This window comes from Telmatherina bonti (genome assembly GCF_933228915.1).
Source record: "Telmatherina bonti genome assembly, chromosome: 12".
NCBI classification, from domain to species: Eukaryota; Metazoa; Chordata; class Actinopteri; order Atheriniformes; family Telmatherinidae; genus Telmatherina; species Telmatherina bonti.
This window is the reverse complement of record NC_136610.1, coordinates 14,835,254-14,854,269: the sequence shown is the minus strand read 5'-3', so window position 1 is coordinate 14,854,269 and position 19,016 is coordinate 14,835,254. Positions and strand designations below refer to the sequence as shown.

The 19,016-nt window shown below is 37.2% G+C and overlaps 3 protein-coding genes across 3 annotated transcripts in view; all 3 read left to right on the top strand.

The window, feature by feature from the left end:
* prom1a (prominin 1a) overlaps window positions 1–3,347 on the top strand; it is a gene marked incomplete at both ends in the record, with an annotated part of 72,362 nt that extends 69,015 nt beyond the window's left edge. Inside the window, 4 exons of the mRNA XM_079250618.1 lie at window positions 39–154; window positions 880–903; window positions 1,323–1,391; window positions 3,278–3,347. Coding sequence (XP_079106744.1) covers window positions 39–154; window positions 880–903; window positions 1,323–1,391; window positions 3,278–3,347 — 279 coding nt within the window. The remainder of the gene's footprint in view (window positions 1–38; window positions 155–879; window positions 904–1,322; window positions 1,392–3,277) is intronic.
* An 11,856-nt stretch (window positions 3,348–15,203) lies between these two features.
* fgfbp2a (fibroblast growth factor binding protein 2a) lies at window positions 15,204–16,310 on the top strand (the record flags this gene model as incomplete). The annotated part of the gene is made up of 2 exons (XM_079249780.1): window positions 15,204–15,883; window positions 16,089–16,310. One exon carries the CDS (start codon window positions 15,204–15,206, stop codon window positions 15,873–15,875), a length of 672 nt encoding a protein of 223 aa, XP_079105906.1. The 3' UTR covers window positions 15,876–15,883; window positions 16,089–16,310.
* A 2,058-nt stretch (window positions 16,311–18,368) lies between these two features.
* On the top strand, window positions 18,369–19,001 carry fgfbp1a (fibroblast growth factor binding protein 1a; the record flags this gene model as incomplete). The annotated part of the gene is made up of 1 exon (XM_079250554.1): window positions 18,369–19,001. One exon carries the CDS (start codon window positions 18,369–18,371, stop codon window positions 18,999–19,001), a length of 633 nt encoding a protein of 210 aa, XP_079106680.1.
* Between the last annotated feature and the right edge of the window lie 15 nt (window positions 19,002–19,016).

Genomic DNA, 19,016 nt, shown 5'->3' with positions numbered 1-19,016 from the left:
TATTTAAAATAAAGTTTTAAATATTCATGTTTCTACAGAACACTTTCTGGATGGGTCTTGGCTGCAGCACCCTCTTCCTGCTCCCGAGCATCATCCTTGCGGTGAAACTAGCCAAGTACTATCGCAGGATGGACACCGAGGATGTTTATGATGAGTGAGTAGACTTCTTGTTCTGATAATACAGACAGATATTTACTTTACAGTGTTAATGCTGTAAATACTGTATAGTTTAAGTATGGGTATCCGCATCTTTCATTGTTTAGTCCGATCTGAATAAGTTAATGAATGCTTGACTATCATCATACATGGAATTTGCTTGTAATGGTTGCAGGGCACCCTTCTTTTTCTTTACCTTCTTATTCTTATGTGTAAGATTTTTTTGTGTAGTTAGTTATTTCTTATTGTATATGAATTTTCTTCTTCTTCTCTGAAAAATAGTCGTTTTAGCATGTAAAATGTAACTATTTAAGGGTCCTATTTTTCTCTGCAGCTTGTTGATTTATTTTCTGCTCACTTTTCTCCTCTGTGTAGCTCCTCTGTTTCTGGGACTTGGCATTTTACTTTGTGATAACCATTTCTACTATTTCCATGTCCATATCATTTATTTTATTGCCTCACCCCCTCTCTGTCAAGCACTTGGCACTTTACAGACAAACATTGATGCATTTGTCACTTCATACTTTGTTTTCATGCACTTTGTGTTTACCTTCTGGGCCACTGCTTTAACACATTACAGTTTTTTTTCTTATTGTCTCAGTTGATCAGTTGCATCTCTCTCCATGTAATCTGCACCAGATTACAGGCAGTTAGATGATGCATTTCTTATGGTGATCATCACAATAACAGTTTTATATTGATCTTTTCTGTATATCTTTTTAGCAATGAGACAATTCCCATGAAAAAGTAAGACATTTTACCCAACTCCCCCCCTTTTTTTTTTTTGCTTCTTTTTTAGTTTTTTAACTTTGCTTTTTTCTGACTCTTTGTACATAGAGTTGTTTACTAAACTCCTTGGTGCTGGTTTGCAGTTTTAAGCTTCAAATTGTTCTTCTGGGTGGATGGTGTGGCTTCTTGTTGCTACCTATGAAAAGTGTCCCTTACCTGTCTTTCACTAAGGGCTCTTGCAATCACAAACCTTACAAGTCCACCTGTTTTTGTAAATAACAGTGTAAATAAAACATTAGAGTTTATACTCAGATCATGTTTATCTTCTTAGGTTCTTGATAAGTTTGGCTCAAAAAGAAAGCTTTTTATTCTCAATGGTCTGCATGGCACATCTCTCATTTTTCATGCTTTTTTTGTACACAATATTTTGTTTTCAGTATGGAAATTGGTAATAATGGTTATCATAGTGAGCGCGCCCAAGGTATTCCTAATACTATGATGACAAGGTAAACTTTATATTTATGTTGTTGACTGCATGTGATGGTGGAGGTGCAGAAGCATGTCTCAAAAGTGTTTTTTTTTTGTTTTTTTTGGTTTGGTAATGATGAGTACAGCACATGCTTGTCGGGGAGTTAAATCATTGCTCACATTTAAAAAAAGTGGTCAATAATAACATTAAAGCAGACGAGTAAAGGCAGCTTTTGTTGGAAAATAAAGACCAAAATTCAGAGGTCTCTTTTCCCAGAAGTGCAGATCTAAATAATGGGTGAATAACCTGGCTTTTTAAGGAGCGAGAAATACTTGGATACTAGGACATCTAACGATGTCATGTTGTGCAACAGAGTCATTTATAAAGGAGAGTTGAGATTTGAAGTAAATTTACTAAATTTGCCACAAAACTTAAAACCTATAATGACGTGATGATAAAACATAATACATATTAATAACACATAAACATAATAATACACACTGAAGTTTTGCATGTAAAAAAATAAGTTCTTTACTCTAGCCACTGTATTAGCTACACCTTGTTAGTATAGGGTTGTGAACCTTCTCCTGACATTAGAACTCCTGTAATTTCATTGCAGATTCATCAAGGTATCTCCCTCTTTTTTTTTATTATATTTTTATCAATAAACGAAGGTTAGGTTTCAAATCATTTAGAATATCTTAAATAAACTAATCCATTTTTGTTTTTTTAGTTTGTAAAACTATTGATTCAAACACAAATTGTTTGTAGGGAAAATTATTTTTTTAAAAAAACATGAAATGAAGTAGTAATTATTTCAGTTGCATTTTAAAACTGTTGGACATCTGTTTGGTATTAAAAATCCTTTTTTCTAAGCCTTTCAGGTGCCTTATGGTGTTAATACATTTACAAGATCAGGACACAGAAAACTCTACCACAACTTGTGGAAATAATAGAGAATGCTTATATAACATCTAAGACAGTTTGTACTGGGTCAGCTGGAAAGATGACCCAGCTGGGACACAAAAACATCACCAGTCTCCGTTGTTAATCATACCCCAACTTAAGTTCCGTATTTTACACATAAAAATATAGAAAAATCCAATTGTAGATTTTTCACCTGCCAGTCTCACAATTTTAAACTGGTTCTTAGAGGAAATAATTTGACAACATTATTTGATAACAATAGAAAGCAATAAAACCATAATTAGAACTTTTAAACCTTTTTGCTGTCATTACTGCCGTCTCTTTTTGATTGTTCTGGTCTGGGGTTTTACCACTAACCACTGCATGCTCTCTGGGATGCCTGAAAATTCCTGTGCATTAAAAACTTTCCCTTTTTCCTCTTGGTTTAGTGTCAGCCAAAGTCCGATGAATGTACACCTGATCATTTTGTTCAGAGAGAGGCAAGCATGTCAAGCTTTAATGTGATGCTGGAAACTTGACTTTTTCTCAATTTAACCGCACCTAACTGCATGTTGTATCTTTTTAAGTTGCATTTGGACGAGGATGACTTTGTCCAACCGACCTTATGTAACAAACTATAAGCAGAGAGCAAAACTACTTAAACAAAAAATCTCTATATTATGTTTAATATCTGTGGATTTTACATTAGACAAGTTTTATTCCTCGTTGAGCTGCAATTATTCACATGTTGAACTGATTGTGATGACATACAAAATGAGAATTAAATAATCAGGATTTTTGATTGATCCCCAGCGGACGGATAAAGCTGTTCTGTTTAGAGGATTTTGTTGAAGATGTTTTGCTCTTTGCCTTGTGAACCCCTCGCCCTTCATGTTCTCACATAGAGGAAGAAAGGCGGGTAACAGATTCACAAAATACAAGGAATCAGTTGACTTTCTGTCTTCAGCTGTTAATTGTTTGACCTGTGTTTGTGTGTATTTGTTCCCGTGCTGGTAGCATCCCTACCTATGATACCATGAACAGGTTCCCACGGGCCTCGGCTCCTCCAAGGCACATCGACTGGTGACGGAGAGCCGGTTCTTTTTCTGGCTCCTGAAAGGTACTGGATCGCTAACGACGCAGACTGTCAGTTTGTCCTTAACGCTGTTTTACTCACACCTTTCCCTCTCGCAGCTGCCGCCTTGCCCTGCTGTCTGTTTACCATCACCATTTCGTGTCTTCTGTTATGTGTAGTCAATCCCATTTATTTGCAACTTTTACTAACTCTTTTAACACCTCTTTACAGCTTGTTTTAGTGCTTTTCTGCTCCCAGGAAAACCATCATGGTAAGAATAAACCATTTGTGTCCATAAATGTCTGTCTGTGAATATAATTGTGTTTAGTAGAGAGGACCTAATGTGCTTATGTTATCTTTATTTCTGAACTCAACTATATACAAGATGCTTTTCCATAACAGATTTTTTTGCTAAATAAAAGAGTCAATCGTGAGTTTTGAAAAGATGCTATTTGTATGTATTTCCACAGTATTTAGCATAAGCCTCAGTTCTCATAATTCATGTGAATTGTGCAAGGTGGCCACATTGTGTTATTTGAGGGTTTTCTCCTGTCTGTGGAAAATTTGCCATGGCCTTTTGAAGCTTTTCTAATTCAATGTAAAACTCTGGAATGAACTGGTCACATCACCTTTTACGTCACGTCCAAGGACATGTAATTGCAAAAAGTCTTTCCATTACACTTTTGTAATATATTTCTATATCAAACATCTAAAAAATAACGTCATGAGACCATCAAAGCTTTGTGATATTTGAGTTTTTTCAAAATATAGGTAGGCCTGTCGCTAAGCCAGGGGTAGGCAACGCCGGTCCTCGAGTGCCACAGCCACAGGGAAACCCCTAACATTTGCAGGACTGTGGCACTCGAGGACCGGCGTTGCCTACTCCTGCAATAAGTCAATTAATTGCATGATAAGAAAAAATGTACACAATAAGTTTACCAGACGCAATCATTTTAATTTGTCTTCCTTTTCTGCCGCATTTGTTTTAAGACAATATTAACTAAACACAGCAATACAACAAGCTTCAATCTGCACTTAAGACCTTAACAAACAGGTTAGCTCCATCTTCCCGACAGTCCACGATCACCAGGTGTTTAACCGAGAAATTAAATACAAACATGACAGTGCAACATGGCGTGCACTCAGACAGCCATGCTGCCATTCAATATTGTTAAAAAGGCAACATTTTGAGAAATGTTGCAAACATTTCACCGCCAATATGAACTGCCTGGATGAACATACATGTTACAATCGGCAATTGCACAACATTCCAATGACATGAAAAATGACATACTGAAGGCGATCAGACATTTGATTTTATCATTCCACCTCTGGTCAAGTCCAAACATGCCCCTTATATGAGCTTGACCATACTCTATTAACTGTGTTACATAGTGTTTAGAGACCATAGTTCCAGATAACCACATGGCCAAAACCCCAGGAGCAATCCCGATCTGTTTCAGCAGACTGGGGAATGGATGAGTCTAGTCCGGACATCGAGCTAAATGTTCTTTAGAAATTAAAGTATGTTGATCTTTGAAAGAGTGTGCTTTCATTATTATGGTATTATTGTTATTTTAATTGAAAATGGTCTCAAAATGACAACAATAATCACTTAGCGCAGTGTTATCGTCCATCGCAATAATTTCTGAGACAATTAATCGCACAGCAAAATTTGTTAAAGGGACAGGCCTAAATGTAGGTGTTGCCATTAGGAGAGCCAGTTGTCCACTGGCTTGAAGTTCGGCTGTTCAAGCACCTGTTGTGGAAAATAGTCTGTCAATGAAGAGGAGTCTGGTTTCTGAGGTGAAAAATATTACAAAGCTTATTGAACAGAAAATAAGAAAGAACAGAACAATACAAATTGCAATTTGGAGAGACAGTCCAGAGGTCCGACAGGGCAGAAGTCGGGAATGCTCTGAGTTCTGGGCTGAACCATCCTTTTACCCTCGCATAAGGGCGTCAATTGTCTGCCCTTAATCTATGTTATTCTAAACAAGAAATGTCTGTTGTTAGCTGTAAGCCCTTTCAAGGAAGAGAGTGTTCTAACTAATCAGATCCCAGATGTCTGAATGCAGACATGTCAGGCCCTCTACACATTGCTGTGTCTGTAAAGGGGAATAAGCAGACACTGTGTAACCAAGCTTAAGTTCTTAAGTTCATCATGACCTTTTTAGAAAGCCCACAAAGCCATAATCAGAAATGAATATATGCTACAACTATGAAATCTAACTATGAAAATCTAAGTCAGAGCATAAAATTTCCATGACACACCTCATGATGTAGCCTCGACGAGGGCACAAGCCAGTGATCTCTGAGGGCCAGTCCTGAGCTCAGATAAATGCAGGGGTTGCGTCAGGAAGGGCTTCTGGCGTAAAACATGTGTCAATAAAAATGTGTGAATCTGTACCGGATTGGTAGGTGGAGGCAGGTGTTTCACTGTGACAACACCTTGATGAAGGGACAAAGCCAAAAAAGGAGGAGGAGGTGTTTTCATGAGTGTTTTTCTATTGCAATATTTAGTATTTTCTCAATTCTTGGGGGTAAAGGAAACACAACTTTTGTTTGGTGCTTTCATAGCCATAGATTACATAGTGATTGAACCTGTCTTAAAAACTTTGTGTATCGATGGAATAGTTCTTTTTACTCAGTTATGCAGATTAGCGCTTAGCTGTAAAACTTTTTTTTTTTTCTGATTTATTTTCTATTTTTGCTGGTAAGTGTTAGTCTGCAGGCCTTGTTTAGAATGAATGGCTGCATTGTCTCTTTTCAGAGAGGACATTTAACATGTGCCTAGTATGGCTATAGATAATAGTTAGTCAAAATATTATGTATAGCTGCTTCCCTTTTAAGTCCGTGGAATAGTTCATTCTGTCATCCACAATGTCATGTTCTTTTGAGCCAAAGCCATCATTATTATTGTTGGTAACACCTGCATTTTTTCATCTTTGACCAGTAAAAATGCAGCCCAGTGTCATCAGATAATGTTATAGGTGTGTTTTTCCACATTCCAAAATATAATGGAGTCACAAACCACGGCTGTAAATGTCTCACATGGCAGTGTAGCTCAAGGCTGTTGCTATCTTTACAGCAGGTTTCACGTGACATGACTGGTAGATGTTTGTAACTATGCTGTTTATTTTGTAATGTGAACTTACTCGAGGATGGGAGGAGAGTTGAAGAATTAGGAATCCTCAATAGGAGTGGAGGTAGAAAAATGCTAGGACTGTGGAAAACGTGCAGGAGAAGTGAATACTCGCAATGTCTAGGATCAAAGCGTACATTTTAGCACCTTCTGAGGTTCCTTTTCTCCTCTTTGCAAGTGTTTGTAGACACCCTATCAAGACATGGACAGTGGATGTCATGACAAGATATATGAAGATGTTGAACTTTAACATATTGACATAAAGAGACCGTGTACGTGTAAATATACACATTGCTGTGTAGCTCACAGAACCGTGGACAGATCCTCCCTGCTGTTCAAAGAACAACTGTTTTCAAGATCATTTCAAACTTAACTACATGTAATTTATCATAGTTACCTGTTGTATCATTGAAACAGAAAAGAAAATATCTATTCAACAAATAAGACACTTTTCCTTAACAAGAGAAGGGGGTACAAACGCTAAATAAAAACATATTGGTGTAACAGTTTGTTAAAAACACCTGTGAAGAACAAGCAGTTCAATAAAACAATATTGCCAAACTGTACTTTTACTTAACTTAAAAAGCTTTACATTAAATACATGGTTATGCACATGTCAAAAAACTGATATAGTCAGAAAACTGATGTAATACTTCATATGACACAGTAGCATGGTAGCGTAGTGGTTAGCACTAGGGGTGGGAAAATCGAATCGGAAAATCAGGATTTTTTTGCTTCACGATTTTAAAATCGATTTTTGTTTTAAAAAAAAACACAAATAAATAAACAAAAAACAAACAAACAAATAAAAATAATCCATTATAAAATTTTTGTCATTTTTATTGTTTTTATTGATCTTTTTACTTGTCCTCTGGGGCATTATAGCAGCAGAATGATGGTCTGGCTACTGTGTGGTTTTTTTAAATTGAAATCAAGAAATATGAGCAAAAAAATAAGTTTTATACCTTTATTTTGCTTTTAATCTACAAAAATCAGCAATATAATAGAATAATAGAAGGTTGCTGGTTTGAACCTCGGCTGGGGAGAGGAATGAACTGTGGCTTTTCTGTGTGGAGATTGCATGTTCTCCCTGTGTATGTGTGGGTTCTCTCTGGATACTCCGGCTTCTTCCCACACACAAGACATGCATGATAAGTTAATTAATCACATGTAAGTTGCTTTGGATAAAGGCGACTGCCAAATGACTGTAGAATTGAACAGAACTTTAATTCTAATCTGTCCATTTCATTTAATTGATGGCAAAAATATGAAAGAATACTTTAACATTTTGCAGTGAAGGACCATCATCCTTTAAAAGTAAACAATAAATACATTCATTTATTCATTCATTTTCTGAACCGCTTAATCCAATTCAGGGTCGCAGGGAAGCTGGAGCCTATCCCAGCTGGCTTTGGGCGACAGGCAGGGTACACCCTGGACAGCTCGCCAGTCCATCGCAGGGCACAATAAATACACTTTATTATCATTTTTCAGGTAAAAATGAATAAACAGGGGCCTCTCTGTAAGGCATTTGCATGTTCTTTCAGTGTATGCACAGCTTCTTTCCAGTTATGCCGTCTTCCTTCCACTGTCCAAAGACATGCTTGCATTGATCACTCTAAATTCTCCCTAAGAGTGTGTGTGACTGTGTGCGGTTGTTTTGCTCTCTGTGTTGGTCCTGTGATAGACTGCCAGCCTGTCCAAGATGTACCCTTGCAGCTTGCCTGCTGTTTCCTGGGTTAGGTTCCAGTCATCCCATAACCCTGAATTGGAATAAAAGAGTATAGAAAATGGATGGATATATAAATATAAGCAAGATAAATTAAAGGGAGTAGCATTTTAGATGTAATTTTGAATATGGGAAGGGAAGTATTCTTAGAAGAAAGCATGTTTTACTCTATGAAAAGCATCATAGAAAGCTCTTGTTCCCTTTTTCACAACCCTGCCCGAGATGCTTTTATCTTCCAGGCCATTCATAAATAATAGATAAACGAAGTAACATGTATTTTAAGGGTGTAATTACTTTTTCTCTTGTATTTATCCTCCTAGTGCCCTCACAAACTGGAACTAAAGTACACCACAGTAAGTTTGCTTTCTAGATATTTTCAGATTTTATACTTTAGTCATTTGGCTAAATCGTCCATGAACTGAATGAAATTTGTCTTGCAGATCAACAATAACAACTATACTGGTTCAGAACCATTGTTAAAGTGTGAGATATAGAAACAATTTATGCTTATGTCAACTGTAAAAATCTTTTTTCCCCTTGAAAAGGGACATTATGAATATATAGTGCAACTCGTCATATTTGAAAGCAGCTGATTGTAAAGATCACTGACCTTATGTACTTAGTAATTGTCTCCACCATGGAGGCGGCAGAGGCCGTGTTTTCGCAGAGGTTTATCTGCCTGTTAGGAACTTTACACAAAAACTACTGAACAGATTTTCATAATTTCATAATTTTTTCTAAACAAGGGTCTGACTTAGAGTGTATAAAATTTTGTGAGCAGTCCAGATCACCATCTGGATCCCGAAATTTATTTGACGGATTCTTTATCATTACGAGATGGGGTGATTTTCAGTATATTAGCAAATAACTTCACAGTAATTGGTCAGAAAAAAATATAGAATTTCCCAAGAGGTTTTACAATATATCAGATATAAAATCTCTTTTGCACTAAATGAATCAACACTAACTTTTAACTCGCTGTATTTTGTGCAGCTTCTATTTAGCTTTGAGTTGTCGTGATAAAGTCTTTGAAAAAAAAAAAAGAAATTGGGAAATTTGTTTCCACAAGTAACTTCATAGGAAGCACTGAAGAAAATGTTAAAACATCACTGTTTCAGGAATAATTAGAAAGCTTGGGGTCTTCCTATGATAGACCAGAACTCACAAATATACATGAGCATGATGCGCCCACCACTGTGCTAGAAGGTAATGACCTAATCTAATTTTCAAATTACAAACTTTTTTCCACATGCACTTCTGAAAATGGATCTAATGAAATGTGTCCAGCTTTCACATTATGCAGTCTTTAAGTTTTTAACCTTCCTAAGAACAGTCATTAACTTTGTGTTTCAATTAATAATTTACTTTGTCACTTAGATTTGCCAGAGGTAGATAGAGGGTGAAATCAGACCGTTTCACCACATATGCTAAATTCCTCTCCAAACAGCAAAACAAATAAAACAAAACAGTGAAATAGAACCACAAAGGACACGTTAAAGCCTGCTGCACACTGTGAGAGAAACGAGAACATTTTTCTTGTTCTCAAGGTCATGAGAACAAAATGACGTCATTTTGAATGTTGAGTTGAAAGTAGATCCAGTATCAGAATACAGTGTGTTGCATTACCTGAATAGAATAGAAATATTAGAAATAGAAAATATTTTTTCTTATTTAGAGACCCTTCAAACACTACATGACACACTCAGAAGAGTTTTAATTTCGAGTAGCAACTCCGCATAAAAGCATGGCTGAAATATTCCTGCTGAGATGCTCATTTTTCCAGCTAGTTTTCCATCAGTGCAGAGGACCTTTTGAAGCCCTTTATGTAGTGACTGGTGGTTCTTGCTTGAATACTCAGCATGTCTTTATGGCTTCCAAAGTTATTGCAATTCACACTAATGCATCTCAGCCAATGGGAAAACCAGATGTATTTTATATTTTATGTCCTATTTCTTGCTACTGTTATTTTTATTCTGGTCTATCAAATATTACTTGAACTTAAAGTATTTCTTCCCCCCCCCCCCCCCCCCCCCCCCCTCCCCAACATGCATGCACATTGTTTGCATTTATTTACACTGGTCTTAACCTATCTTTACTATTTTCTGTGCATTTTATTAATTTTATCACAGAAATACAAGTTGGAAAATGTTTGTAAATAAAATTTCTGAATTTAGTTAATATATTTGCAGGAATGCAAAATCAAATATAATCTATGTAAATTTGAGAGTAACTCTATAAAACTATAAACTGAGAAAAAAAAAAAAAGCTGTCTGAATAGGTTTTAAAGCAAATTAATGTGAAATGTTTTTGTGGGGGGATGAACTAACAAGCATCTGCTCTTTTTCCTTTCCTTCATAGCTGTCCGTTACGCAGTTTCTCAGACTTGAGGAAGGCCAGTGAAAACCTGTTTCCTCACAGCAGATGAAGATCACAGACAGTTTTGCAGGAGTTTTCTTCAGCATTCAACAAAACCTCCCCACAGATCACTGCCTTTTGTGCAGTTACTGCCTGAGAGACATGAAACTCTTCTCCCCTCAGCAACAATCTGAGCCAGTCAAGGACTTCTTCCTCTGCGTTTACATTTGTTCAGGTACAAAAACCTAGCTTAAAAATAAGAAGAAATGGTTCAGAGGACATAACATTAACTGTGAAATTAGCTCCTTCCATTGTGCTTATTTGTGCTTAAAAGCAGAAGATGAATTCCCACCTGAAGGTCACAACATGCTGAGAGGATGTAACGCTTTCAGCTTTAGCTAATTTAAAAGGCGTTACAATGTGGCTGTAAACCTGTGATGAAGGTTGAAATTTAACTTTGTTTTGCTGAAATGGAGCCTTCTTTGTGTGGGATGGATGGGTGTTCTCTTAGCCCCTGGGAATTATTTGATCAAAGCTGAACCGAAACAGATACAATTCTTGAGATTTTGTAAAAAAAAAAAAAAAAAAAATTAAATTTAAAAAAAAAAAAAGGAAAATGATAATAAAAATAGCATGATTTTTAAAAAATGTTTACAATATTATAAGAAAGTTTGGTTTTGCTGGTTTTTTATTCATACTGGAAGTGACTGGTTGCCTTTGAGATACATTTTCCAACCTGGCATTTGGATATGTTCCTTATCAAAACAGAAAATACCCCTGAACACTCTTAAACTGTTGAAAATGGTAATCGTGGAAGTGCTTTCGTTGTTGTGTTTAAAATGTATTCCCTTCAGAAACTAAACTAAGATTCCCCTAAACCTGTGCCATCTTCAGGTCTGCAGTTTTTCACACGTAAATTCCTGTATTTTATAGATTTTTTTCTTCTGATAAAAGAACTGCAAGGCTGCACGGTGGCGTGGTGGTGAGAAGTGTGGCAAACGGTGGCCTTGCTATGTGGAGTATGCATGCTCTCCCTCTGAATGCGCGGATACTCCAGCTTTCTCCCACCGTCCAAAGACATGCATATTAGGTTAATTGGGAGTGGTTGTGGGTGTGAATGGTTGTTTGGACTGGCGGCCTGTTAAGGGTGTATCCTGCTTCTCCCCCAATGATTGCTGGAATTGGCTCCAGCTTCCCCACAATCCTTAATAGGAAGAAGCAGAAATGAATGGCCGGGTGAATGGAAAACACTGCATTTGAAAAGATCACTATTTGCTGTATTACTGTATTAATTTGAATGGACTCCTCCTTGTGGACACCGAAAACTAGTATAAAGGACATACTACACAACAAAACTAAAGCACAACTATAACAACAGTCTAAGTGTCTTTGGTGGATTTTCCTTTCAAATCATTTGTCAGAGCGCAGCCTATTATGATACACTTTGGTGAAAGTGTGAGGTTTTTAAAGTTGCCCATGTGACCAAGTAATTAATAACATAATATATTGTTGCGTTCATTAACATTGTTACTGAGGTCCATCCTGCTTTTATAATGGTGATACTTTTCAAGTGGAGAATAATTCTCAAGCCAAAATCCCTGTTTATCTTTTTTTAGTGGTCTGTCAGTGATTTGCTTGTTTTGTTTGTCTGCTTTAAAAAAATAAAAAATAAATAAAAAAATAACACTAAAAAAACACAGTAGATATGAATACATGGAAAAAGTGAATGTATTCAAGAGATTTTTGTTGTTTGAGATGGAAGAAGTATGCTGAAATATATTGTTAATACAAGCCAATCCAGTTCTCCCACCCACCTCGCCTTCATGTTTACAGTTTAGATTCATTCTTTTATCTGCAGAGGTTGTTATGAATTTGACAATCCAATACTGGAACAAGTGAGTATTGTCAATCAGATTGTAGACAAATAACAACACGCTTTGTGCTTTATTCAGCTAAAGTTGATGCAAACTTAAAAAAAACATGCTTCACTGTAATAAAAGTCTGTGTATGTTCAATTTTTTCAAACATCTATGAGATTAAATAAGTAGTCAAAAAGATTTTGAAATCACTAACATGCTAGGCTTTATTCTTTCGCTTGCTATCAGCTAGTTAGCACTCAAAGCTTGTCGATGTAGTTCACATCTCTACATGAATTGCCAGCTGCACAGCGGTGCGGTGGTTAGCATCGTCGCCTCGCAGAGAGAAGGTCTTTTAGCATGCAGTTTGCATGTTCTACCTGTGTATGTGTGGGTTCTGTTCGAGTTCCCCAGCTTCCTCCCACCATTCAGAGACATGCATGTTAGGTTAACTGTTTATTCTACATTATTTCTCGGGGTGAATGTGAGTATGAGGTCGTTTCTCTCCATGTTGGTTCTGCGATGGATTGGCAACCTGTCCATGATGTGTCCGGTCTCTTGCCTGCTAAATGCTGGGACAGCCTCCTGCTTCTCCACAATATTTCATTTAAATGATCTCATTTTATTATAAAAAATAACCAGTAAATATACTTCCAGATACAATCAGCAATGTGTGTATTTAAAGCCATCATATGTAATGGACTTTATGAGTGACTTGATGATTTATGAATATGGAAACAGGTAAACCTTCAACAGAGAGCTTTGATGCTTCATCATGCTGATTACAAATCACTAAGATATTTCAGATGCAGATCCTACAGTTCGTGTGTAGAAAAATTAAGTTACAGAACAAGGTTTGCGCATACAAGAAACTACTTCATATAATTATGTTTTATATCATGGTACTCATGATGATTGTTACAGTGTAGTGGTCTGCCAGCTCTCAACAAAGTCTTAATCCATTGTCCAAGATAAATCTAAAAAAAATAATAACGACTGGTTCCATCCCATACAGTACATAGTAACCGGATTTAATCATTTTATCTTCCAGTAAATTCCATTTCATTCTCTCCATTTCTTTGTTTAAGTTCACTTCCCAGCTCTTTGGTAAGATAGACAATTTTAGGTATCTTTGTGCTCATTTTGACTATCACTGGTTTCCTTGTTTGCTTGAGTAAGATGGCTGATCTTGGGGAAAATGTATGAAACTACTAAGTGCTTAAACTAGTTATCATGTATCCATACCCTGCTGGGATACGGTGATAGCTTGTTTGAAATGTGATGCTCGGAAGTTGGGCACAGATGGCGCCAATGAGGACAAGCTTTTTATGTGGCAATGAAAAGTGTATAAATTGTGAATAAACTCTGAAATTAAAGTTATGGCTTCTCTGTCATGTATCTGCCTTTTCTTCTTTTTTTTTTTTTTTCATTTAACATGTTTCTAGTTTGGGCAACTTTGTTGGCTGCAGGAAAAATGTCTGTGTTAACATGTTTCTCCAAATAACAAAGAAGAAAATATGTAAAGAATATATATGAAGTTGAAACAAAATGTCTCCGAAAGTGTAAGATTATGACAACAATGCACATTTTTATGTAATGCTGGCATAAGTGCCCACAGCTCTTGTGGGCTGCCTTGCTGGAAAGCTATTTCAATAAGAGATATTTATCTTCTCCCATAAGCTTCACTCTGAGGTTTATTCAGGCACCAAACAGTATGCGAGTAAACACAACCAGAAAACCACATGCAAACTCATTGCTGTTTCTAAATACATTTGAACAGACACAAATTTGGTCAAAAACAGAAGCTATGGTTCAGAGAAAATCTTTCTTTTTTTTCAGCTTGTTTACTGACACACAAAACTGCGTGAGTGTCGTTAGTTTAACTGTTTTCACTGACTGTACATGCCGAACTCCTCAGGATGTTGAACTTTACTTTTTTTTAATTACCTGTTTACTCCATGGCCACATCATGGAATACCTTTGAAGTTCACAATTTAAATAGTTTTAAAGAAAGGTAAAAAAAGAAAAAATTTGCTTGTTTCTGCAAAGATAAGATTTCTCCCTCACATGCAAACTGATAAATTTTCAAAGCGAATAAGCATGAAACTCATTACTGACTATCAGTGCAAATGGAGGCAATTTTAGAGACTTGCTCTAAATGTAAATCTGGGATTTTAATCTCTAACCTCCCTTTACAGCCATTTCATGTTTTTTCCAAACTGGTATAGAAACTGCCCGCTCCTTGCCATGGAGATCTTGTACCTCCATGCATCTCCTCACATTTGGCAGTGGACTGTGTTTGGGGAGGAAATTATAGGTTTTGGTGCACAGTTATGAGCTTCAGCTGCCTCTGAATGCAAACAAGAAGTGGAATTCTTAAGGATGCTGGCTTGCATGAGTAGACATGCTGCACTATGATTTTAATTTAAATGTCCTCAGCAAATATATAAAATGCCAAGACCCATCAACTCTGTGTGGGAGCGTAAACCTTGCAGCAACATGTCAGATAGACAAACGTATGTTTTACATAACACCTGCAAGCACGTGCATCCGTGTAAACATCTCAACTTGTTGCACATGTAGCCCTTCCTTCTTCCTGACAGCTGTGAGTAATGTGGCTGTTCTCCGCCCATGTAGCCACTTTTTCCTTGTCCAACTCCTTTTTTTTTTTTTTTTTCTTTTGCTGCTTGACTTTGCTCTCTCTCTGCTTGGCCAATAAATAGCAGGACGCATCCTCAGCTCGAGCAATTCCACTCTCTTCCTCCTACACTCCATTCAACATGATGTGGATCCAGGCCACTGCTCTGCTGCTCGCCTGCTGCCTTTGGCCAGCTGAGGCTCAGAGAGATGGCAGCAGGAGACAAAGCATCTGGGACAATCCCATCAAGTTCTCCACCAAGGCTAAGGACATGTGCACCATGATAATTACAGGCCAAGGGGAAAATACAAGGCTGAGGCTGTCCTGCCAAGGAGGCAAGCAGTCCTACTGGTGCGAGTATGTGGGGACACCTCAAATTTGCAGTGCCTACAATAAAAACCCTCGGCACTACTTTGTTCAAATGATGTGGATCCTGAGAAAGCTCCACAATGCCTGTGATGGCCCAAAACAGCTCAAACCTCATATGTGCAGGAAGGCAACAGATGACTCTCAGATGATCTTCTCATCTGCTTCTGTGTCCCAGTCACAGCCAGAAGCGTCAAGTAGGAAAACAGCAGCACGACAAACAAAGAAGCTTGGTGGACCTCAAACTCGACCTTCACCTTCACGGCCGGATGCAGCAAGGCAAGCTGCTATGAGAGGCTTCCGTGTGCCACAAAGAGTTAGGACCACACAGACTACTCCACAACCAACAACACCTCCAGCTGAAAGATATTCCAAGAAGGTGGCTCGACAGTACTGCTGGAGATCACTGCAAGGCATCTGCTCCTTTGCGATTGGTTTGTTTAGAAATTAACCAGAGAGGTGAGCAACACAACTGTGCTTATTCACACACCGCACTATGTTGTTTTGTAACTTATTCAAGAGTATTGTGGTGGAAAGAATGCATTTAACCAGTTTGCCTCAAGCTTTTTAATTCAAAATATATTTCTTTTATTAAATGTTAAGCTACTGCTGGTGCACAGGAGTTTTAAAAGGGCATGCATCCTTCCCTTTGTTTTATTCACAGATTAGACATAACTTCTGCTTGAAGAAGCCGCTGGAGGGAAATTCCACACCAGCACTTTTGCGGGAAATAGTACCATAGTGCCCCCAAAAGGGCATGCAGGGGTACTGTGGTGGCTTTCATAAGAAAACACTTTCCTCATAGAAGTTAATATGGTTATTTTTCCATGGAAAACCTGTCCGGAAGAATTTTACTACCTTCATTTATGTTTTTACATGAAATATCTGTGACAACACGTCTATTTACTTTTGTGAATTGTTGCCTTGCACTCTTAAGAGTGAAAAAGTGCAGCCTGCACATGTGTGTATGTATACACACACACACATATACATATATATATATATATATATATATATATATATATATATATATATATATATATATATATATATATATATATATATATATAATATGTTTGTATGTGTAAAAATGTTACTTTTTCCTAAATAAAGTTTATTTTAAATGTGTCTCTGCTGATGTTTCTTTGCTCTGGTGAGGCATCGGGTTGTTTTAAAGGAGATTAAGGGAAGAGAGTGTAAGCAATATTGCATTAATCAAAGTGTCAACTTTTATATGGCCAGATCAAACAGAAAGGCATTAAAATATGTGAGATTGTTAATAAGACTGCCCGTGAATACAAGTTTCAATAAATATGACAGTTTTCCCCCTTTCCTGGTATAAGAAATGTATTGCTAACTTATTAATCTTTTTTCAATAAATATATTATATAAAAATACATTGACTTTTATGTCTTTTGATTGTCAGTGAGATCAAGTCTCAATCCCACAGACATCCAGGAGCTGAATAAAATTAATATAGTATAGTAAACTTAGTCCACAATTCTAGACTTTGAAAATCATTGCTGTATAGTGCTTTTGTGATCAAGCACTTTATCATATTTGACTGTTAAGTCATCCATTGTAGTTCAGTTGGTTAGTACTTTTTTCCTGTAAGGACCTGTGGCACCTTACAGGATATTTCATGTCATTTTAATTTTGCCATGCTGCATAGATTGCCCAGTGAAGATCATTAAGGTCTGGAAGATATTAGCATCTGTCTAAATTTATTAAGCTATTCTAAAGCGGCAGGGATCTTTTCAAAGCAAGTAATATGATCTGATATCTCTGGCTATTCTTTCATGTGAGACCTCAGTGTAACTTAGTAATAATCTAAATTTATAAATAGAGTTACAGACTCTGTTTTTGTTGATTTGATACTTCCATCTTCCAAACTGATAGGAATAATAATGATAATTGGAACAAGAAGAACGAGAATAACAATAATAAACATTTCAACCACAATAGGGCTCAATTTATACTTTGTATAGTTCGGACCCTAATAATAATAATAAAAATAATAATAATGATAATGTTGCTTTGTAGCTGATGAATTCATAAGAAGAATTTCCTCTGGTGATACACCTCCTACCTTGAAAATATCTCACCTTATTCCTTGGTTATACCTTGGTTTACTGGACTACTGGAGTTTGGCGGGGGCAATAAGCTCTGCAGGCAGGGTGTGTGTGTGTCTGAGTGTGTCTGAGTGTGCATGTGTGCTAGAAGGGGAGGGCTGATTATGCAGTAGCCTCTTGCAAGCTGCAGGTAAAGGCAGCTTGCAAGAGTCAGGACTATAAACCGAAGTTTCTCTGAAAAGTTCAGGTAAGACATGCTTCTTGTGTTCTCATTTCCTACTGAACATGTGGCATTTTCAAAACTTGTCAGGTGTGTTTATTTGGTTGCTCATAATATTTTCTACTGTTATAGATTTAATACATAATACTTCAGTGTTTAGTACGCAGTGTATTCGGCAAAATTGGATGGTTTTTAAATCTAATAACATTAATTAATTTGGTTCCTTATAGTTACATAACATCTACCCTCAGTACACTTGTTGCAATAAGTTTTAATAGTTCTGTATACACCAAAGTATCCCACATTATAATTTTTCCATCTGTGTATCAATAACTGCTTGAAACTTGACAATGACCTCTTACTGATTTGGTTTTTCCTTGATTTACTTGATCGTCTGCATGTTTTCTGAATACTCTTTTTTTAAATGGATGCAAGTTTAATTTCTTTTGCTATATCATGACATCAGATAGTTTTACAAAAACCTTGCCTTTTTTTTCCTCAAGCCTATAATATCCTTACAACTATGAGTATGTGAAATGCAGTCCTAATGCGGGATTAACAAGGATCTCTGTGCAAAGGGAAGTGAAAGGGATTTGAGGTCAGATCTCCTAAATCTGGATTTATTCTCTTGTAGGTTTGTTCTACAGGTTTCATGGCTCTCCTCACCAACATCACCATCCTCCTTGTCCTCGCATGTATTTCCCATCAGATGATGCTGGGCAGCTGTCAGAAGAGCCATGGACGAAGAGGACGAGGTGATAGGGCTCAACACAAGGAAAGGCAAGGGCTAAAAGTGGGTCGCCAACCAAAGTCTGTTTCTGCACAGCCAATTAAAGGCAAGTTGGTCACCAGAGACAAGTCAGAGTGTAGCTGGACTGCAACAGGGGAAGACCTTGTAATCCTTAATGTCACCTGCATGAAAGCAGACAGGAGCTTCAGGTGTGAGTATGCTGCCAGACCCACCGTTTGTCCCCAGTATGCTTCCAACATGGAACTCTACTGGAAGCAGATTTCAAGGGCTCTGCAGAAGCAAAAGAACTTGTGTCAGGACACTAGTGTGCTAATAAAAGCAGGCATGTGCAGAAGAGCTGCGAGAGATGCTCATTTCAAACTCCATGACACACAGATGAAAAAGACTGCCTCATCTTATCTTCCTCCTTCTGCAGCCAGAGCTATCAAATCCTGTCAGCCGGATAACAAGAAGCTGGCAGAAGAGTTCTGCAGTGACTCCTGGTCAAGCTTGTGCACCCTTCTTTTCACCATGGTGAAGGATTATGATTGCTGAGCCATTAAAAAGTGA